This window comes from Eptatretus burgeri, chromosome 1 (assembly GCF_056783735.1).
Source record: "Eptatretus burgeri isolate ZD-2024b chromosome 1, Ebu_testis_v1, whole genome shotgun sequence".
NCBI lineage: Eukaryota > Metazoa > Chordata > Myxini > Myxiniformes > Myxinidae > Eptatretus > Eptatretus burgeri.
The window spans coordinates 79,930,439-79,955,144 of NC_140961.1; the positions used below are offsets into that span (position 1 = coordinate 79,930,439).

At 45.1% G+C, this 24,706-nt stretch overlaps 2 protein-coding genes across 9 annotated transcripts in view; one reads left to right on the forward strand and one right to left on the reverse strand.

Annotated features, from left to right (window-relative positions):
* LOC147034822 (uncharacterized) overlaps nt 1–24,706 on the forward strand; it is a 497,607-nt gene that overhangs the window by 19,094 nt on the left and 453,807 nt on the right. The gene's annotated exons all lie outside the window — the stretch shown is intronic.
* The window catches only part of LOC147034823 (uncharacterized), a 54,478-nt gene continuing 51,183 nt past the window's right edge, over nt 21,412–24,706 (reverse strand). For 7 of the 8 annotated variants that reach the window (XM_085890305.1, XM_085890276.1, XM_085890291.1 and 4 more), the window contains exons 7-8: nt 23,892–24,052; nt 21,412–22,521 (exon numbers count right to left, since the gene is read on the reverse strand). In XM_085890305.1, the coding sequence (XP_085746431.1) occupies nt 22,453–22,521; nt 23,892–24,052 (230 nt within the window). In that variant the 3' untranslated portion in view covers nt 21,412–22,452. The remainder of the gene's footprint in view (nt 22,522–23,891; nt 24,053–24,706) is intronic. The other variant, XM_085890312.1, reaches the window with a different exon arrangement.

The following is a 24,706-nucleotide window of genomic DNA, read 5'->3' on the forward strand; positions in this document are numbered from 1 at the left end:
GATCGCCCGGTTAACTACCCGCGCAGGTACTTAGGTAGGTCGAGTTTGGCGAACAACCCTATCCTGTGCGAGTTGCCAATTGGCACGATTGTGGTGTGGTCGAAAGACCCACCCGTGACTATCTCCTGGCGGTAGTTCCACGGAGGGTCACGACTGAATTGTCCGTTCCGGTGGGCAATACAGTCGCGATTTGAGTTACGTGGCCGATCGCACGCCGGGTGGACCGAAATTCGTAACACTGGAGTACAGGAGTGTGGGATTCAAATCCACCTCGGTCTCCAACTAAATTTATGGGGATCGGACCAGGGGTGTGCGAGGCAACCCCCCCCCTTTCCCCCCAAATTACGAGCAATCTAAATTAATTTCTTCCGAGAAATAAGATGGCGTTTCAAGGCGAGCGGGTGCCGCGGGTAGAAATGAATATGTGTCGTAATGTAGAATCCATGGCCCAGGACGGTACTTGTAATTTTAATCCATGGGGGAGCTCACCCTCATTTATTGAGCACTGACTTTGCCGGTAAACGGAGTCGCACAATGGCGGCGTGATCGCACCTCAGCGCAGAACGTAGCAGGCGGCTATTATTAGCGTAACGAATGGCACGGCACGAAGCGTGAGCTCCCAGTCACCGCTTCAAACCACGGGGGCATGGCAGGCGTGGCAGGAGGCCGGCACATGCATTGGCATGCTTGAGACACAAGTGTGGAAGGCCGAGGAGCGGTGGACCAATGGTGATGACTGTATGGTACAACTGCATTTGTTTGCCTTTAAGTTGGACGAGTCACGGCAGCGCGTAGACAGGGTTCATGAGGATTACGTGCATACGGAGTCACAACAAATGGCCGATGCGCAGGAACGAGCGGAGAGCGAACTGAAGAAAAGAAAGGAGGAGCAGATTGGTAACTCCCAGGATAGGAACAGCTTGGAGGAAGAATGCATTTGAATGCACACCTTGCGCATTTCGAGATTTTCAGTGATGATGCTCCAGACAGTGTCCTTGTTGATGTAAAGTTCCTCAGCAATCATCCGCACTGTGAGTCGACGATCTGCATGCACCATCTGCTTCACACGTTCGATGTTGTGCGCCGTTCTTCTTGTTGAAGGTCTTCCAGACCGTGGATCATCTTCAACCTCCTCCCATCCCTCTTTGAACCTCTTGTGCCATTCAAATTCACGTGTAAGTGACATCGTTTCTTCACCGTAGACTTGCTGCAGCATTGCGAAGGATTCGGAAGGTGTTTTGCCAAGCTTGGCAAGAAACTTAGAGATTAGCTCTCTGCTCACGACTCATAGCGTGACAACTCAGACTAGACAACGTGTAAAGCACAACCTGTTAAAAATCACACAATGAGCGCAGTCAACCATCACCAATCATATATATTGCTGGAATGTTCGGAAAGACTGTGACACAACCTGTTCATTCAAGTTGTGTAAGTGGAGCACACAGCAGGCTCAGTTCCGTTACTTTTTAGATGGACCTCGTAATGCCATCATATGTAAGGCAGTTCATCCGTCATACCATCATAAGACACACTGACATCTGTGCTGCCATTCACTGGAACAATTTCCTTGGTGTAGGTACGAAGTTTGGCCTTCGCTGGATTCAATTTGGGCTTCACAGCCTCACAGTCCCACAGTTTGTCAAATGTCTCCTGGCTCATAATTGACTTATTCGCCCCTGTGTCCACTTCCATTGACACCCGCTTGCTGTTCAGTTGAAGATCAACAGTTATCGATGCAGTGCTGCCATGGATTGTATACATCTCATACTCCTCACCATGCAGTGACAACTCATCAGCTCCAGCAACATGCTCGCCATCATATACATGATAGGTGGTGCCATTACTATCACCACTGCTGCATTGGGAACACCTCTTTTGAACATGCCTGATCTTGCCACATCTGTTACATGTGTACCACTTGAAACGGCGCTGGTGAGCCATATGATTTGCATAATGCCAACAAAAGTTATTGGGGCCTCTTGCTACCGATGAAGCAGGTTTCAAATACACGACTGGCTAAGGTGTAACTTTGTACAAAGATTGAGCAATCTTATTTACAGTATCTGCATTTGAAGAGTTTTGGCTTTTCGACGAGATCTCCAGGTGTTCAGCAGTTGCCATACACACCTGTGCAATCTTCACCACTTTCCCTAGGTCAAGGTCGTCTTCTTGAGCAAGTTTTTCGAATATGACATTATGATTTACCCCAATGACAAAAAAGTCTCGGAGAATCTCATCAAGCACAGCACCAAACTGACACGGTTATGCTAAACAGCGCAGATCAGCAACAAAACAGGAAATGTCCCGATTTTCCTTGCAAGTGTGTGTATAAAAACTATACCTCGATATGATTCGACCAACTTTCAGCTTGTAGTGAAACTTGACGAGCTCACAAACTTGTCCGAAGGTCAACTGAGCATAACTGAGGTTTTTGATGAGTCTGTACACATTCTGCCCACACACAGTCAACACAGCACGTTGACAGAGGGCATAACCAACAGCCGCCATATTGTTGGCCTCGAAATACTGGTGCAGTCTCTGGACAAAATCCACCGGATCCTCCTCATTGGAGTATTCATGAAGAATGCCGACAGTCGCCATCAAGACACGGATAGTTCTTTACTTCATTGCCACTTGTAATGTCGTGAAGTACAAACAATCAAACCGACCACAATGTACTCAACTTCACGAAGGTTTTATTCACAGCACTCAGCTCCATTACTGGTCCCATGTGTTGCGCATGCACACACGGCACTCACGTCACACCCGAGGAAGGGAGATACACCACAGTTACCTTCCCTCGGAGGTTGGTGGCAGGATTTGCGCTTCAGCCACGACAAAACACTTTACTCCGCAAAACACACTGTGGTGTGTGTCGGGGTGGTGCTGAGGTGTCCACCAGACGGCGGTCACCGCGGGTTAACATGAGGCGGTCCCTTCAGGTGAGTGCCTGGATTGTCTTCACCTTATGAGTTGGGGATCGGTCAGGGATCTGCCTGGGGTATGACCAGATGGAGGCCCCTGAAGTGCCGGCAGAAAGTGGATGCAGCGACGCGCTATGGCACATTCTCCCAATGTATGTATGCACGTATATATATATATATATATATATATATATATATATATATATTTACGGCTGTGGAAATTTGCAATACACCATAAAGGGTCCTTAGATCAGTTATGACACTAAGTTTATGTGCAGATAGTTCCCCACCGTTGTTTAAAGGGAATTTGTGTGATTCATCAGGCTGCGACTCTTTGAGATAGCCGTTTTTCTGTTCTATCGTTATTTTGGACCGTCCGAAGACTTTAAACGAAGGCCCCATGAAAGGCCTACAACGGCACACAAGTTTTCCCGCCTTTTTTGCGGCGCCGGGGCTGATGCAAGAGGCTGCGACAGCTCGCTGGCGGTTGGTGGATATGGGGTGTGAAGTGGCAGTGAGGAGGAAACGCCCCTTTTCGAGGAGTTTCTCGAAAGGGCTAGAGGAGAGGCGGAGCCAAAAACGGGGAGGAGCGAAGGGGCGGAGCCCCACGCTATATAGGGCGGACCGCGCACGGGCTCGCTCTCTCTTGGTGGACATTTTATTTGAGCTCTCCTCTCTCCTGCCTGGATCATCGCGTTGGATTCTTCCTCTCTCCTGCCTGGGACGTCGTGTTTGGACTCGTCGGGCTCTGGATCGTCGAAGGTTCGTCTCTCCCTCTGGGCGCCAAGTCGTGAGGGTTGCGGGCAGTGGTCCCGGGTCGAGGTGCGCATGAGAGGAGAGTGCCAGAGAGTGCTCGCCGACCGTCGCCCCTCGAGGTGGCAGGTAACCTGCTACAGTCTCGCGGGACCCGTTCGGTCTCTCAGGTCCCGTGTCATAAAGACCCAAGTGGTCCAGCCTGACCCCCTTGTCTGTGAGGGGGTCTTTTCTTTCCATTTCTTTTGCTTTTGTATGACTGCTGTGGCACCGTGTCCCGATAAGTTAGACCTGTGTAAGTGACTGTACATTGCTCGTATTCGGTGGTAACGCTTTTCTTGTATAATGCATGATTCCTTGCTTGCGTTGTGTGTGCAATATGTGCTTTGTAATAAATGTCCTTGTGTGAAATGTATCCCGTTCTTCGTCTCTTTCCCCATTGAAAGTGCCATCTTGAATCGTGGAATAAATTAGTAGTGGGTTTTGAACACCCAGGTAAAGAAGAGAATCTGATCCGTCGAGGTCGGCGATAACACCGCTTGGTTGTCACTGCAGCACGGAACGGACCGCTTAAGCGGTTCGTGTCCTAGGCTGACCTGCGGCGAGGTACGATCGCCTGGTCGACCACTCACGCAGGTACTTTGGCTGGTCGAATTTGGCGAGCAACCCTATCCTGCGCGGGTGGGCAATTGGCACGATCGTGGTGAGGTTAAACGCCCATCCGTGACTGGCTCCAGGCGATAGTTCCAGGAGGGTCACGACTGAATTGTCCGTCTGGTGGGCGACGCGGTTGCGATTCGAGTTACGTGGCCGATCTCACGCCGGGGTGGGCCAGAATTTGTAACAATATATATATATATATATATATATATATATATATATATATATTTATACACACACACACACACACACACACACACACACACACACACACACACACACACACACACACACACACACATTGTTATGGCTGTGGAAATTAACAGAACACCATAAAGTTCCCTAGATCAGTTAGGCCGATAAGTCCGTGTTCAGATAGATTTCCCCACCGTTGTTTAAAGGGAACTATTCATGTTAACTGTGCTGTGATCTTTGAGTTAGCCGTTATTCTTTACTATCGTTATTTTGGACCAACCACGTCTACCACCAACATCTTTCTCAACAACTGCTTCACAACAACCACCCCCACCACCAACATCGCTCTCAACAACCGCTTCAGACCAACCGCCTTCCACCACCACAACCACATCTGCTCCTCACCACTTCGCCAGCCAGCAACCGTCAACATCTCCACACCACAAACATCGCCTCACCTTCGTCTCCGAAACGACGCCATCTTTGCGCCAGCCGCGGCGAGTCCGCATCGAGCGGCGTCGCTGCAGGCCGACGCGGGACGTTTGCTCGTCGGATCAAGCTTGGTGATCTCGCGCACGTCCGCTTTCCGCGCAGAGGTCAGAGGTCAGAGGTCGAGGATCGGAGGCCAAACCGCGTCTCACCAGCCCTATATAAGGACGAGCAGAGCGCCAAGCTCGCGTTCGAGTTGGGTCGCGTCGAGTCGAGTTGATCGGTCGGTCTGAGTCAGTCTGGAGAGGTAGGGGAGTCGGGAGGAAGCCAGAAGCCAAGGAGCTGCGTGGAAGTCTGGGCTCGTGGCAGAGTCGGGAGCTTGGAGCTTGCAGTCGGTAGAGAGTCCGGGCATCGCGAAGGAGACGCGAGCTGGAGGCGCAGCCTTGCCTGCTGTGTCGTGCAAACCGCACGTTCGTGTGGAGAGAGCCGGAGAGAGCTCGCCAGCCAGCGACAGGCGGTCCGAGGTGATCGGGCTTCGGCGCAGTACGAGCATCACTGAGGGACGGACGGGTTCTTACAGAGCATCAACTCTAAGAGAGCAAAGACCCGTCCGTTCCTCTCAAACGAGTGGCCGACTGAGGCCCGAATCACCCGGCCGCTTGACAAGGCCCGAGCTCGACCGTGGCTACGCTAGCTGCCGTGGGGAAGGAGCATCGCGGGTCGCCCAAGCGCTTTCGTGTGGAGAGAGCCGGAGAGAGCTCGCCTGCCACACGGAAGGCCCGAGCTCGACCGCGGCTACGCTAGCTGCTGTGGGGACGGGACGTCGCGGGTCGCCCAAGCCAGACACCATGAGGGTGCAGGTAACCTGCAACAGTCTCGTGGGACTCGTTCGGTCTGCCAAGTCCCACGCCATAAAGACCCTAGAGGTCCAGTCTGACCCCATTGCCTTTGATGGGGTCTTTTTCCTGCTTTTCTTTCGAATGAATGTTGTGGTGCCGAGTCCCGTAAGTAAAACTGTGTAAGTGACTGTACATAAATAATTACTTATAGACGGTTGTAGCGCCTTGTCTTGCCCACGTGCCGTGCCGCATCCATTGCTTGTTCTGTATACGTGCATGTTGGTGTTTTTGAATGACTGCATGATTGTTCCTGCATACGTAGAGTCAATAAATGTGCTGGTTTAAATGTAAACCTGTTCGTTGCGTCCATGCCCCCATTGATCTTGTGTTGCGGAATATTAGTTGGCTTTTAAATAGCCGGCAAAGTGATCGGGTCCAACGGGACTGCGCGATATTACCCCGCTCGGTTATCCCAAAAGGAAGCGGGCTGCTTAAGCGGCTCGTTTCCAAGCGGTCCCGTTGAGATACAACCTCTCGGTAACCTACCTGCGCGAATAATTAGGTAAATCGAAGATTTGGCAATCGGACCCTGTAGCGCGGGTAGGGTACGGACAAGGCTGTGGTGGGATTGAAAACCCATCCGTGACTGGTTTCTGACGCCATTGCAGAAAACCACGACTGGATTGTCCGTTCGGTAGACGAACCGGCTGCAATTGGTGAAACACGGTCGTTCGCACGCCGGGCAGGCGCGAATACTACAACAACATATATATATATATATACATATATATATATATATATATATATATATATATATATATATATATATATACATATATATACATATATATATATATATATATACATATATATATACATATATATATATATATATATATATATATATATATATATATATATATATATATATATATATATATATATATATATATATATACATATATATATATATATACATATACATATATATATATATACATATATATATATATATATATATATATATATATATATATACATATATATATATATATATATATATATATATATATATATATATATATATATATATATATATATACATATATATATATATATATATATATATATATATATATATATATATATATATATATATATATATATATATATATATATATATATATATATATATATATATATATATATATATATATATATATATATATATATATATATATATATATATATATATATATATATATATATATATATATATATATATATATATATATATATATATATATATATATATATATATATATATATATATATATATATATATATATATATATATATATATATATATATATATATATATATATATATATATATATATATATATATATATATATATATATATATATATATATATATATATATATATATATATATATATATATATATATATATATATATATATATATATATATATACATATATATATATATATATATATATATATATATATATATATATATATATATATATATACATATATATATATATATATATATATATATATATATATATATATACATATATATATATATATATATATATATATATATATATATATATATATATATATATATATATATACATATATATATATATATATATATATATATATATATATATATATATATATATACATATATATATATATATATATATATATATATATATATATATATATATATATATATATATATATATATATATATATATACATATATATATATATATATATACATATATATATATATATATATATATATATATATATATATATATATATATATATACATATATATATATATATATACATATATATATATATATATATATATATATATATATATATATATATATATATATATATATATATATATATATATATATATATATATATATATATATATATATATATATATATATATATATATATATATATATATATATATATATATATATATATATATATATATATATATATATATATATATATATATATATATACACACACACACACACACACACACACACACACACACACACACACACACACACACACACACACACACACACACACACACACACATTGTTGCGAATCTGGAAAACATTATCTCCACTCATCATTCAGGTTCTTTAGCTCAGTTATCTCGGTAAGTACGTGTTCTATAGATAGCTCCCTTCCATTGTTTAATGGGTAAATCTATGTAATTGTGCTGTGATTTATTTTAATAGTTAGGTCAGAACAACAAAGAAGAACCCTCCCGTCCTGTGATTCAACATTCAACAGCTGACTCAGCAGCGTAAACGGGAATGACGGTTGGGATGGGTTGTCACCAGATTCAGCAAGGTAAACAGCCCCCACCCGCGGTTGCGGGGGGGGGGGGCGCACGAGGGCGCATGAGTCAAGCCGAAGCGAAGCGAGGCGGGGTGAGGAGGAATAAGAAAGGGACCCTCTGCTTGGCTCGAGTTGGTTCCTGTCGGGGGTTGTTCTTCGGGTGGCTGTTGCTCTGCTTCGTGGTCTGGTTCGGCTGGCTCTTCTTGGTTCGTGGAGCTCTTCGTGGTCTCTGCTTGGTTCCCGGCTTGGTGTGACTCCTTGACCTCAACTTGGTCGGTGGTTCTTCGGGGAAGCGACGCATCTTCGGGAAGGATCGGTGCCTCGTTTCACCAGCACATGGTCCGGAGCGCGAGGGGATCCGCCGCAGCTCGGAAAGGATCGCAGTGATTGGATCCAGCTTGCTCATGCTGGTGCCCGGTCCGAACAGCTTGAAGACCACACGAGGTGGAAAGGTCCGAGACAGACCCTGGGCTTCAGGTTCCTCCGCATGCACACACGGCACTCACGTCACACCCGAGGAAGGGAGATACACCACTGTTACCTTCCCTCGGAGGTTGGTGGCAGGATTTGCGCTTCAGCCACCACAAAACACTTTACTCCGCAAAACACACTGTGGTGTGTGTCGGGGTAGAGACAGATCTGTCCCTCCGAGCTGAAGTCCGCATTAAAGGCATCAGCCACCATTTCTTGTGTGTGTGTGTGTGTGTGTGTGTGTGTGTGTGTGTGTGTGTGTGTGTGTGTGTGTGTGTGTGCGCGCGCGCCTACGTGTGCCCGTGGGCCCGTGGGCCCGTCTAACAAGTAGAGAACTGTTAAGTGCTTTGTGTGCTGTAAATAATTGCATTGCATTTCGTATAGTGATTAAAATCTGCTCTTACGTGTTCCCAAGTTCCCCATTATTAATCTAACCCCCATTGTTGAATGTAACAGCTCGTTCTGTGTTTCTTTCATTGGCTCGACATGACGTGTGTTTGAGGATTAGTGTTCATAACTTGTTCATTTGGTCTGGCCCGACTTTGGTAATTCCGCTCGGTTTCACCGGATCTGAGTCGGCGACAGCGACTCGATTCGGACAGCCGAGGGTGAACTTCCCCAGTAGTTGGACCATGTGGGTACTGAGGTAAATTGAAGTTGGCAATTGACCCGATGCCACGTGGCCTATCCATTGGCGAAGATCGGTCCGATAGGGGACCCGTCAGTTCAGGACTTATCCGGGGCGACGACCTTTACATTCCGGGCGAACGGTCGAGCCGGCTTGCGGCTCCATCTAGCGGTCGTGTTCCCGGTCGACCACCCAGCACCGTAACTATATATATATATATATATATATATATATATATATATATATATATATATATATATATATATATATATATATATATATATATATATATATATATATAGCTGAGGAAATTCGCAATACACCATAAAGGGTCCTTTGATCAGTTATGACGATAAGTAATTGTGTAATTAGACTTCCCCACCGTTGTTTAGAGGGAATTTCCGTGTTCACAGGGTTGTGATCCTTTGAGTTAGCCCTTTTTCTTTTCTCTATCATTATTTTGGACCAATCATCCCCCCAACAACCAAATCGCCATCACCAACATCATTCCCAAACAACTACAACTCAAACACCACCACCTTCGCCTCTTTACCCCCACAACTCCACCCCGCAAACATCGCTTCACCGCCATTCTCAAACGACGCCCGCCAACAACCAAACTCCCACCACCTCCGCCTTTCTACCACACGTCATGCCATGGGCTGTGAATGCATTCCTTTCGCCTCAAAAAGCAGATCAGGAATGCTTCACAGCCCCTTTTCATCCATCCAATGACTGAGCATCGGGTGGCATAGCCCCGCCTCCGAACCCGCTGTGATCCAGAAATTGCCCCTCCCCCAGGCTATATAAGCGCGAGCACAACGCAGCTGGTGGTGCTGTACGTCGGCAGAAAAGTCAAGAACCAAGTGGGAGCAGTGGAGTGGCAGCAGCAGTGTCGGCGGGGCAGTCAAGTCAGCAGTATCGGCGGGGCAGTTGAGTCGGGGGACGGAGCTCGAAGCCGACGGGAAAGGCAGACGGGGAGCGCCAGAAAACGCTCGCCGACCACGCCAGGGGCACGAAGCCAGGCGCAGCTACGCTGACATCGCGGCTTGCCCGCCATCGCGCCACGAGGGCGCGGGTAGGACCCTTCGGTCTCGTGGACCTGGCCGCTCCTCCAGGTTCCACGCGCATTAGGCCCACAGGCCCAGTCTGACTCCCTTGTCTATGAAGTGGTATTTTCTTGTGTTTTCTTTGAATGCGTGTTGTGGCGCCGTGTCTTGTAAAGTGGAAACTGTTTAAGTGCATGTAAATAAACATTGCTTTATTCGGTTGTAACTCTTGCTTGTAAATTGCATTCTTACTGTATGGCTGTGAATACGTGCTTGCCTTGTCTTAATGCGTAACAAATGTGCTTGTCGAACTGTTCCCCGTTTCGTTGCATCCTTTCCTTTTGTTTGAAAGTTCCATCTTGCATCACGGAAGGAATTGGTAGAAGGGTGTAAGCACCCGGTAAATAATCACGTCCTTCGGGGCCGGCGATAACACCGCTCGGTTATCACTGAAGCACGGAACGGACCGCTTAAGCGGTTCGTGTCCTCGGCCGGCCAGCAGCGAGGTACGATCGCCCGGTTAACTACCCGCGCAGGTACTTAGGTAGGTCGAGTTTGGCGAACAACCCTATCCTGTGCGAGTTGCCGATTGGCACGATTGTGGTGTGGTCGAAAGACCCACCCGTGACTATCTCCTGGCGGTAGTTCCACGGAGGGTCACGACTGAATTGTCCGTTCCGGTGGGCAATACAGTCGCGATTTGAGTTACGTGGCCGATCGCACGCCGGGTGGACCGAAATTCGTAACACTGGAGTACAGGAGTGTGGGATTCAAATCCACCTCGGTCTCCAACTAAATTTATGGGGATCGGACCAGGGGTGTGCGAGGCAACCCCCCCCCTTTCCCCCCAAATTACGAGCAATCTAAATTAATTTCTTCCGAGAAATAAGATGGCGTTTCAAGGCGAGCGGGTGCCGCGGGTAGAAATGAATATGTGTCGTAATGTAGAATCCATGGCCCAGGACGGTACTTGTAATTTTAATCCATGGGGGAGCTCACCCTCATTTATTGAGCACTGACTTTGCCGGCAAACGGAGTCGCACAATGGCGGCGTGATCGCACCTCAGCGCAGAACGTAGCAGGCGGCTATTATTAGCGTAACGAATGGCACGGCACGAAGCGTGAGCTCCCAGTCACCGCTTCAAACCACGGGGGCATGGCAGGCGTGGCAGGAGGCCGGCACATGCATTGGCATGCTTGAGACACAAGTGTGGAAGGCCGAGGAGCGGTGGACCAATGGTGATGACTGTATGGTACAACTGCATTTGTTTGCCTTTAAGTTGGACGAGTCACGGCAGCGCGTAGACAGGGTTCATGAGGATTACGTGCATACGGAGTCACAACAAATGGCCGATGCGCAGGAACGAGCGGAGAGCGAACTGAAGAAAAGAAAGGAGGAGCAGATTGGTAACTCCCAGGATAGGAACAGCTTGGAGGAAGAATGGAAAAAAAAAGTTAGAAGAGCAAAAACGGAAACACAATTTGGAAGTAAAGCAACTAAAGGAGAAGGTTAAAAGAGAACAGGAATATCAGGAACAAAAAAGGGAAGAAGCAAGGTTGAAGTATGCGGAGATGAGCAAGAAAAGGGATGAGATGAGCAAGAAAAGGGATGAAATCAAGAAAGAGGCATGGAAAGAGAGAGAGGAAAAATGGGAAAAAAGTTATGAGATACTGGAACACAAAACCAAGGAGAGAAAATTACAAAACGAGCTGGAAAAGTTAGAAGAGGAAAGGAAGAGAACGGAAAATGAAACGTTGAGGAAACACACTGTACAGATGAAACAGTTGGAAGCCAAAGCAAGGTTGGAGTGTGCGGAGATGAGAAAGGAATTAGAAAAGAAAGCTTCGGAGTTACAGAAATACCAAAACAAAGAGACGGAACTACAAAACGAGCTGAGGATGTCGAGGGAAGAAAGAACGACAGCAGAGAATGAAACATTAAGGAACCACACTGCGCAGATCGAACAGCTGGAAGCGAAGGCCAGATTAAAGAATGAGGAGCAAGAAAGAGTACTGAAAGAACAAAGAATGAGACAGGAGAAGGAAATCGGCCAACTGAAGGAAACCACGAGATTGCAGAATGAGGAACAAGAAAGACAGTGGAATAAAGAACACAAAGAACAAGGAATGAGACAGTAGAAAGAAATCAGTCAATTGAAGGAAATAACGAGATTGCAGAATGAGGAACAGGAAAGACAGTGGGATAGAAAACAAAAAGAACATGAATTTGAGGTTGACCAATTGAAAGAAAAGGCGAGGCTGGAGTGGGAGGAGATAGACAAAGAACAGCGAATGAAACACAAGAAGGAAATGAGCCAATTGAAAGAAACGATGAGATTGGAGGCTGAAAAGCATGAGGAACAGTGGGAGAGAAAACAAAAACTATACGAGTTTGAAATTAACCAGCTCGAGGGGAGAGCAAAATTTGAGTCCACAGAGATGGAAAGAGAACGAACAACTCAAAAATCTCTGAGAGGATGAACGACTCAAAAGGAGCCAGGAAATGGAACAGCGCAATGGTGTGGGATGTGTGACATCACCACAGGGAGGAACGTTAGTGGTGTGGGACTTGATTAACATCACTCGTCGGATGAAACAACGATTAGGGCAAACCCTGAAAATGGAGACGAGGGAAGTCACAGAGACAACGAAGGAGGTCGAACTATTGCCAGAGACACGGGAGATGGACCGATTTGAGACTGAATTAAATAGAAGGAAGGAGGAAACAGAGACGAAGATCCAGGAAGAAACTAATAAACACGAAGAGATAAAAGAAATAAAATCTATAGAGACTCGGGAGATAGAAAAAATAGAGGAGAGATTACACGATAAAGACGGGGTGAAAGACGAGCACACACACATGGAGTTAGCAAGGCGTAATGGGGGCAAGCTGGCGGACTGTGTCGTGACCCGGTGCAAGCAGCCGGATAGCCTCCTTCAGGAATGGAGGGAGACGCTATGCTCCCTTGAAGCTGACCACGACCAGGTGGGTTCGGTCGTGCCAAGCGGAGTTTGGGGGACAAGTGCTGCGGAGGGGTGCACGAGGAGCTTGGGGGGTATGGAGGCCCCGGAAACCCTTGGGGTGGCACGAATCCCCAGTGTGGTCCTGGTGTGTGTTTAAAAGTGTGGCAAAATGCGTGCTGCAATGCATGCATAGCGCGGCTGCAAGGGCGTGTGTGAGAGCGACGGGGTGAGTGACAAAGACCCCGTGTATGAATGAGACCCCGAGAGGGAGTGAAACCCCGTCGTGAATGGTGTGGTTGCGAGTGTGCCGGAGTGCGTGCCTCCCAGCATGCCGTGCATGAGTGAAGGGGTGTGTGTGTGTGACAGATGCCCCGTGTCTGAGTGAAACCCCCTGTGCGAGTGGAAGGCCGTGTTTGAGTGGAACCACGTGTGCAAGGGAAATGGCATGCGTGAGTGAACGGCCGAGTGTGAGAGGAACAGAGCGTGTGAGGTCGCTGTATGTAAGGGAGATGACGGTGGGCACGCGGGAGCACGCAGCCGCGTCTCCTGGTGTGAGAGTAATGGCGTGGTGTGTGAGCGTCGTAACACGCAGGAGTGCGTGGGTGCAATGGAGGTGACGACGGCGACAGAGAGACAAAGGCCGAGTAGCAGCCGTAGATGTATTGGGGACCGCGCCGGGTTTACCCAGCGGCGAGCATGAGGTTCGTGCCGTGCTCCACACGAGACCGCCGCGTGCACGCCTGCGGGAGTGAAGCCTGGTCCAGGAACGCCCGTGGTAGATGTTGCCGCTCCCGAGACGGACAAAAGGTAGTATAGGCTGGATACGAATTTGGAACGGATGGGTTCTCCAGGCGGGCGTGTGTGTGAAGCTCCATGTGGCCTGCGCAGTGTGTTCTGTTCGCAGAGCGCACGACGCAGGTCACGGCTGGGCAGAGCACATGTGTTCGCGTGGGGAACCCCTCAAAATGCGAGGTTTGCTTTTGTAATGCGAAGGGTGACGTCATGGCTGCACGTGTGGTTGGCATCCGGCAGGGGGGGATTGAACCCCTGCCGATGGTACCATCCAAGAGGGACGAGGTACGCGAACAGCTGCCATGACGTCACGCCAAAGGTGCGCGGCTGTAAATTGCCGCGCTGGTGCACAGGTTGCGAGTTGCCACGCTGGTGCTGCGAGAATAATAAAAAAAAGCAAGCCTCGCTTCGGTGAAACAGGATTCCCTGGGCAAGGGGTGGAAGATCCCCTTGACCAGGGCACAGGACGCAACTAGTTAGGGGGAAGGGTTAGCTTAGCGAGACCGGCTTCATGGGGCAGGGGTAAGTCCTCATGAGGCCCGTGGAATGGATTAGTTTGAGGGACTGTAGTGGAGATTTAGGAGGGGAAATGATTTTTGAGGATTTGAGAACAATGACAGACTGTGGATGTGTAGAGGGGACGTAGCTTAGCTACGTAGGTTAAATGGAACATGCTGTAGTTTAATTGGACGACGTGGGAGCACGAGGTAGTTAGGGGATGTAGTGAGCAGAATGGCAGAATGGCAGAATTCAGCGATGACGAGTGTACAAGAATTGTATGGAAACAGGTTGAGTGAGTGAGGCCAGCGGGTCTGAGTGAATGAAGTGAATGTGGTATGCAAGGTGCGATGAATGTGGTATGCAAGGTGGACGATTTATAGAGGGGAAGTAAAAAATAAAAATAAAAACAAAATTAACTTAGGGATAAATTGGGTTTTGACAAATTAAGGGGGTGGGTATGGACCGAGACAGGCAAAGGCGATAGATTGGGAGGGAGACAGTAGGTAGGTCCGAGCCTGCCTTCCGAGTGGCCAGCACCACCGCACTCCCTCCACCAACCTCCATTTCAAGGCAAGGGGCCGGCCAATTTCATTTGCTGGCTGTGTTACTACAAGGCCTGTGCCAGCCACTCCATCGGCTGGCTGTTACTGCAAGGCCTGTGCCGGTCGGATCGTCTGACGGCTGTTTTTGCTGCAAGGCCTGTGCCGGTCATTTCATCTGCCGGCTGTGTTTGCTACAGCGGCCTTGTCATGCCATGCCTTGCCTGTTCACCTTTGCCATGCCATGCCTACTGCCCATGTCCACCAGCCCCCGTTCTGTTTTGCATTCCCCCCCCGCCCCTCCTGTTCATTACCATGTGCGCCAGGATCTTCGCGCAAATTTCAGGGACTGCCGTGTAGGCAGCTGCAACACGGGACTGCACTGGCAGCCCATGCACCATTTGTTCACTGCATTCATTTTAAGAAGGGGGAGGTCCTGGACTGCGTGTGAGCAGCCGGCCACGTTCCCTGTCACCTGCATTGCATGAGCCAGAGACTGCTTGCGAGCAGCCTGGCTCCCTGCTCACTTTTTCTCTCTGCAGAGTCCATCGATCCTGGGCCACGGAATAGTGTAAATTATGAGGTTAAGTTGTTCAGTTGTGCATTGTAAATGTGTTTTGCGCCCCCGGCATGTGAGTCTTTGCGCCGGCAATTTATTTAAGTCATCCGTATGAGTGGGTTTGTTTCGTTAGTTACTCAGCCCGTAGGTTATTTATTTTGGGCACATGAATACCATGAATGTCGCACTCAGGGATCCGAAGATAAATTGTACTTGGGGAAAACTTACACATGATGGTACACGAGAATTTGACAACTCGGGACGAGTCTGTAAAAAGGGGAGGGGGTAGTGTTGCGGCTGTGGAAATTAGCTATACACCATAAAGGGTCCTAAGATCAGTTATGACGCTAAGTAATTGTGTAGTTAGATTTCCCCACCGTTGTTTAGAGGGAATTTCCGTGTTCCCAGGGCTGTGATCCTTTGAGTTAGCCCTTTTTCTTTTCTCTATTGTTATTTTGGACCAATCATCCCCCAACAACCAAATTGCCACCACCAACATCATTCCCAAACAACTACAACTCAAAAACCACCACCTTCGCCTCGTTACCTCCACAACTCCACCCCGCAAACATCGCTTCACTGCCATTCCCAAACGACACCCGCCAACAACCAAACTCCCACCACCTCTGCCTTTCTACCACAAGTCGTGCCATGGGCTGTGAATGCGTTCCTTTCGCCTCAAAAAGCGGATCAGGAATGCTTCACGCCCCCTTTTCATCCATCCAATGACAGCATCGGGTGGCATAGTCCCACCTCCGAACCCGCTGTGATCCAGAAATTTACATAGACGCCCCTCCCCCGGGCTATATAAGTGCGAGCACAACGCAGCTCGCGGTGCAGTACGTCGGCAGAAAAGTCAAGAACCAAGTGAGAGCAGTGGAGTGGCAGCAGCAGTGTCGGCGGGGCAGTCAAGTCAGCAGTATCGGCGGGGCAGTCGAGTCGGGGGATGGAGCTCGAAGCCGACGAGAAAGGCAGATGGGGAGCGCCGGAGAGCGCTCGCCGACCACGCCAGGGGCATGAAGCCAGGCGCAGCTACGCTGACATCGCCACTTGCCCGCAATCGCGCCACGAGGGTGCGGGTGGGACCCTTCGGTCTCGTTGACCTGGCCACTCTACCAGGTTCCACGCGCATTTGGCCCACGGGCCCAGTCTGACTCCCTTGTCTATGAGGGGGTCTTTTCTTGTGTTTTCTTTGAATGCGTGTTGTGGCGCCGTGTCTTGTAAAGTAGAAACTGTTTAAGTGCATGTAAATAAACATTGCTTTATTTGCTTGTAACTCTTGCGTGTAAATTGCATTCTTACTGTGTGGCTCTGAATATTTGCTTGCCTTGTCTGAGTGCATAATAAATGTGCTTGTCGAACTGTTCCCTGTTTCGTTGCATCCTTTCCTTTGTTTGAAAGATCCATCTTGCATCATGGAAGAAATTGGCAGAAGGGTGTAAGCACCCGGTAAATAATCACGTCCGTCAGGGCCAGCGATAATACCGCTCGGTTATCACTGAAGCACGGAACGGACCGCTGAAGTGGTTCGTGTCCTTGGCCGGCCAGCGGCGAGGTACGATCGCCTGGTTAACTACCCGCGCAGGTACTTAGGTAGGTCAAGTTTGGCGAACAACCCTATCCTGCGCAGGTGGCCGATTGGCACGATTGTGGTGTGTTTGAAAGATCCACCAGTGACTCGCTCCTGGCAGTAGTTCCACGGAGGGTCACGACTGAATTGTCCATTCCAGTGGACGACGCAGTCGCGATTTGAGTTGCGTGACCGATTGCACGCTTGGCGGACCGAAATTCGTAACAATATATATATATATATATATATATATATATATATATATATATATATATATATATATATATATATATATATATCTTTATAATACACACACACACATATAATATACACACATATGTATATATATATATATATATATATATATATATATATATATATATATATATATATATATATACATAATACACAGACACACACCCATATACACACATATACATATATTTGTGTTCATGTTAGTACTTTGCTTTTTATGACATTAAATGTTTTGTGTGTTCATAGTTTACATTTATAGCTCCTATGTGTTCATTATATTCATTTATCAGGTTTTGCAGAGGGGTTAGTGGTACCTTGTGTTCACCTTGTAAATTGTTGGAGGCATTTTAAAATTGTTAGTTTCGAAGTGGAATTGGATGTTATTCATCGAATGGATGCTCGCGAATATGCCGTTGATGTTTCTGGGTTAATTTTCCCCCTGATCTATAAATACGGTGCCATTCAGGAAGAAGAATATGTACCATTAACTTTGAGTGCTTCTGGAAGCGATTTGTCCAGTATTTAAATATCTGGGAATTATTTTGTAGTTATTTATACATATGTGTACTTGAATATAATTAGCATTAATCAAAAAGGTTTCAGTACTATTGAGCAATTCAACAAAATATCCCCCAAAAACGAACTTGTTTTTTCAAAAAAAAAAAATTTTTGGCCTAAAACACTCCCTAGCGCTCACTGATTAACCTCTGAAAGTTTGACGAAGATCCGTTGGAGCCGACTGAAGAAGAATAAGAATAAGAAGAGCAAGCCAGTAGGCGACATGGGTGCTCGCTCTAGATGGAAAGCTGGCCGAGGCGACTCGCCGATATTCATGTACATGCTATCAATCAATTTAGCACAATAAATATGATTATCACAGCCCTCTTAGTTTGCACCCAGAAACCCGCCTTGTGAAATTTCAGGCATGTTTCCAAAGAGACTCTAACAAATGGCAGCCCTGGTAATTCCATTTATCTATTCGCTAAAGATTTTATTTTTTTATATGATGCTGTAAGACATTCTCCTTGGGCACAAAAAAAAAACAGGCCCCTCGGAGGTCCAGTTTTGGAGGTATTGATTTTTTTTTGTACAGTCCACAATAAGTGTACGATGTACGATAAAGTATTTTAGCTGTTGCTAAGCAACAGAGGTTTGCATAGCAACCATTCATTTTTGTGTACATGCTAGCCACATTGTACACATTTCACCCAAGTTTCATCAAAATCAGACTCTTTCTCTTGGAGATATTCGCAATTAACCGTTTCTGAAATGTTCGACATGTACTCGCCCAAAACCTATCTCCTCCTACAAATATTTTTTGTTCGGGCTGTAAATTGGCAGGAAGGGAGCTCGATAGATTGCACGCAGAACTCTAAGCTTCGATTTTTCGATTCATTTTTTAAATTATTTTTTTCGATTTTTTTGACCACTTTAATGGACCGTTGCTATGCCGTTGCTAGGGCCCGGGTCCCATATTCGAAAGCACACGATTCCCAGAAATATTGGTCCTACCTTCCAAATTTCATTGGAATCGGTTGAGTGGTTTAGCCCCTAGGCTTGACCCAAGTTTCGCGGACAGACAGACAGATGGAAATGTCCAGAATAAGGGTGCTCTAAGAGCAGCCAATAAGAGGGAAATGATTTTTCACACAAAGTCAGAGGAAGCTGGAAGCAGCACTACTGAGTTTCTCATGTGAAAGGGTCACCAATTTCTTTTTTCTTTCAACAGGGAATTCGTAAGCAAGTATAAAAGCAATACCACCTGCAGGGAGTTAAGTTGGAGAAATGAAAGATCTCTACCACCAGAATCAGAGAAGATTTAATCTATTCAAAGCAATCTTTAAAGTAGACTGTGCTAAATTAACATTGACGTGCTTTAAATGAGATGTGAGGTACATGTTCTTGGCTCTTTTGAGACAACAAATGTGTCTTAAAGGTGATGTGCGAACATCCATTATGTGCTCAGAACACACGGGAGCCATTTAGGCTTCAGAGAGCTTGATGTCGATGTAATTATAGTGGAGGAGGCGTAGGAATGACAGGGTCAAAATCATTATGGTGTCCACTCGTACAGGCTTTATGATTCGATACCCTTGTCTTGCCTGACATTTGCAAGGCATGACGTTTAACACTTCCGAAAATCATTCAACATAACAAATCCCCACTTACCCTTTGCTTCTGAAGGTGTAATTGAATCCTGAAAAAGTTTGCATTTTAAAAAGTTTTGATATTCTGCATTTTAATTGAACAAGTAATTTTTCATACACTAAAAAAGGCTTATTGCAAACCATGTAAAAGTTTTGGAATCCAATGAAAATTCCCATTAGAGGCTTACTCTATAGTCCCATGGCACCAACATGCCGTTTCTCGAGCAAGGATAATAAAACCAGGCCAGCTGGCCAATCCGATGCTAAACCAACACGGAATATAGAATTTGGCTGTGGCAGTGGCACAAATGCCTACTCTTAGGATCCTTGTCCACAAGTGAATGTAGCAATTCAACCACACACTGATCAAGAGAAACAGGCTCACAACAGAAACAGAAAGCAACACATCTTTAGCAAATTAAAGATGGACATTACCCAACTTTTACTAATTGTTTTGTACTTGCAAAGAACCCATCCATACTCGACGGCTTATTTCTCGCAAGAATTACTGACTGGTTAATTCCCCCAGAATTGGCTATTTTAGTATGACAATTGTAACACCCATACCCACCTTGAGTGAGGCTAAACAATGCACATTCACGTAGAGAGAATTGGGTTGCTCCCCCACTTTGAATCCCCAAGACTATGAATTATTTTTTTACTGCCTAAAATCTTCCCACCTACACCCCAAATGCAACCACCAGTTTTTGACTCATTCCATCCAGCAGTTTCTTTGATTCAGGAGTGAAAATAAGTCAAAGAAACAAACACAACAAACAAACAGACACTTCTCAAATTATAGTAAGATGAAAGGCATTTTTGTCGTCGGCAAGCTATTGCCAGCACCCTGACCTAATTTCAAATTCCTGCTCTAACCTACAAGGTAGTATTGCATCAGCGGCACAACCAAACCTCCAGCAAACGATGTTACCTTCAGCCAAGTACTGGTTCAAAAGACGACGAAGAACGATAAGAAGCAGAAGTAGGAATTTTGAATCGAGTCGGACAAAGTTGGCCAGTGTATGCCATCCCACATAGATGGCCCTCCCATATGTCGTATCAATGAATAATCAGCCGTGCTTTATTCCACCACGATATGTCTGTGTCTTTGGCAAATTGATAAATGTCATAAACACCATCCATCCATCCATTGGGACCATACTCTGTGCAGAGCGTTGGTGGTGCCTAAGCAGTCTCCTTGGCTATTGGGAACAATCCTGGATGGGTCGCCACTCCGACACAGGATACCAGAATGCTGGCACTCATTTTGCCGACCTCAGAAGGATGACTGACAGATTCAACCCCACCTGGTATTAATTCAACAGCCAGGAGGATTCGAACTCAGGACCCGATGGATCACAAGCCCACCACTCAAGCCATTAAGCCAACACCAGGCATATAAACACCATGAGCCAATGAATAATGGTACAATGGGGTGGAACTCAGCTGTCTGAGAGTTCAAAGGGCAAAAGTATTTGTAAAATATGTCAATGTGTGCGGGCAACTTCAAGAGGCATGCATTGTACAACACTTCGGTCAGTGTATGCATAGAAATAGATTTGATGAAACATCGGCCAGGCATTGCTGTTTGGTTTTATTACGAAAATAACGTGACACACACACACACACACTATATATATATATATATATATATATATATATATATATATATATATATATATATATATATATATATATATATATATATATATATATATATATATATATATATATATATATATAATCCTGAATAAGAAACGGAGATGATCATAGTATTCTTTGAAACATATCATAGTTTAAAATTACTTCTCGTGGAGACTGTTTTAACATTGTCATAAGATGAGACAAATTCATGTCAAGCTTCCCAAAAAGATGTCCGGGTAAGCAAATACCTTAAAATGCACAGTTATCACTTTTGCACACTGCAGCAATAGCCCATAAATACCCCCCACCCTCCCCCCTTCCGCCAACAAACCCCCTTCAAAAAACAAAAAATAATGTCCATCCATCCACCAGTCGTTGCAGGTAAAGCTCATGAGAGCCTCACCAAATGAGTTCTTTGTGATCCATGCATTGAGTGGCACAATAGGCAGCCATGGTAGCAGCATTTAAAAGGGTCTTTGGATTAAATCTCAGGTGTTGCATGCCTCTGACCTTTGTAATTTCATATAAGTTCCTGAAAACATAAAAGTAACGAGCAGAGGAGTCGGTCAAACCACTGCATTCGCAAAATATTAAAATATAGCATCTTTGGAAGGAAACCACAGTACCACGAAGCCACATCTTTCTCAAGCACAGAGCCGGTTTCATCACCCAGCAGCCGAATACAAACGTTTGCCTTGTATGGTGTTGGGCCCGGGATGGTGCAACATGTTCAGTATTTTTGCACTTTTAGAGTCCACACAATGTCTTCACTTACAGGTCCATCTCAACTTTCTAAATCATCTTTCTCCGGCCAGGCAAGGTGGTCAATCACAGCAGCATTTCAGGTCAGCTGCAAGCATTATAAAACCTATTATTGGCACAGTAAACATAGTTGCTTGCAGTCATTTTGTCCACACCTTGGTTCCAGAGACTTTACTATTCCACTGTAAAGTATCTACTCCAGTAGCTTCATTCAATTTACATCAAGCCCAAAGGCAATCTTGGCGAGCCACGTTGCGCTGCCATGTGGTGCAGATCATGCCTGGCTGGGATTGATCCAGTTGAGTGGGTCCAGCTCTTTCACAAAGTTCTCGTTAAAAATTTGCTCCAGGAACCAGTCCTACGCTATTTCATTTCTTCTCGGACCGGTGTATCCTTCTCGTTGTGTCAGTTGTCTGTAGTACAGAAGCTGAAAATATAAAAAAGACAGGCATATGCAGATCTAAAATTCATGCACCAAACTGTTCATTAGTTCAGTGTGAATTATGTAATTCGTTTCATGTTATGGCTTATAATGAATCTCGTGTTGGCCATGTCAGCAAAGACTTCAGATACTTATAAACTGCGACTTCAATCATACAGGACATGATCATTGTTGCTTAAAAATAGTATTATCATCATCAGAAACTTCCTTGTGTCCAGGACTGGCTTTTTAATGCAAGAATTACTTGCCATATGATTGTCAAACGATTAAATATAATTTCCACACTTCAGAAGAAAGATTGCATTTACTCTCCAGAAGCAGACACACATGTCTCAATTAGCGATTCCAGGTTTCTGAGCTTTCAAACTGGAATTATTTAGCATGACCCCCATCTGCTACACACGTGCTGTTAACCTGCGAAAAGCATAGCCTCAACTTTGCCAGTTAATCTATGGATATAGTCAGGTGACTGCTGATGTGATGTTTTGACTTGGCTGGTTTGAGGAGGCCACTGAGTTGTGGTGAAAGGCGACCAATTGCTAAATTGTACCCTGTGGCCCCTGGGCGCCCAGTCTGGCCCTTCATCATTTGGAAAGCCCTATTTTGAGGGTCACCCGCACACAAAGGCCACACATGGCGTCAGATCAGGCCCAGCTCCTGTTACTAATTCTGACCCGACGTGCCATACCATCGCAATGTGCTGCTGGCGTCTCCTGAGCTATAGTGCCAGACAGGAAGTTACACGATGCCTTATCCAGGATAGAAACAAAAGTTTCCATTGATAAGTTATGTGTGTAATTAGCTCCCAAAAAGTTGCTTCTTTTATCTTCCCGACTCCTCTTTTTTTGACTTTGGTTTTGTCTCTCCCATGTTTTATCCATCCTTGTCTAGTCATAAGCCTACATTGCTTCCTCCAGCTTTTTTGATTCCAGAATGGGTTCAACAAAGCAAAGGTGCAGTTTTTTTTTTTAAACATAAAATGCAGCTGTTCAACCTGAATCTGCTTGGCTCATAGATTATAAACAGGGAGAAAGGATGAGGTCAAAATCATGACTTTTAGGGATTCACAATAGCACTGTTCGAGTGGCTTGCCTTTATCTCCCCAAATATCCTATCAGACGATTACACAACCGGCTTAACAACTCAGAAGAGTTGTATGCAGCAAATGCAGTGCCCCCTGCTGGAAGTGCACCAGGTGACAATCAGAAATGAAGGTATAATTTAAAATAATGGATAAACTAAAAGGCTGTAGATACAATACAAGCAGAAATGGCCAATTGCTGTATCCAATTTCCTTCATATAACAACTTTGCAAGTCTGATGGGAGGGGAAATAAAAAAAATGCCATATCTCACCAGTGCTGCCAAGATAAACAGAAGAATGATGCAAAGTGACATGGATATGATGGCCATTCTCTTCCAGCCATCCGTCTCATGATGCTTCAAAGGGTTCTTTAATGGGGGTTGGTATGAGGTGGTTTGATCTGTCACTGTGGCTTCCTGAGTATGCACTTCCTCTAATATTGGGGAGTTAAGGGTGGTAAAAGAAAGGTTTTCACTTTTTTTTATTATTATCTGAGGCTCATCGTAGAGCCAAGAAGCAAAGTTTACAACGATTATGATTGGATGGGTAGACAGAGAGCCGACAAACATGGTTGGATAGGATGTGATATTTCTTCATTAAGCATGGGGTTGACATGATCGGTTGCAGAGAGTGACAATTCTAAAAACTGCTAGGAATGTTCAGAATGGAAGTGATTTCACTTACAAGTTGAAAAAAATAATTAAGTTGAGATTACATCTTGGACTTAAGAATACAAACAAGAAATGCATTGTTCAAATGTTGTTACAATGAACACGAATGGAGAAAGTAGAAAATGCATGAGTGAGACAATTGAGAAATTGTGGAATTGTAGAAATATTAGAATTTCTTACAGTACAAAGTGTAAGAGTGAGATGAAACACACATGAGACAATTGAGATGTAACTTTACATTGGACAATATTTTGAACAACTCATCTAAATCTCAAATCAATATATAATAGTGGTTCAAGGTTAGCCTTCACTTTTTATTTTCGAAAATTTGGATGTAAAGTCAAGTTGATGAATTTTACCCCTTTTTAATCAGTAATCCCCTTGCTTCATGTATATTTGGCGGTAACGCCTCAATG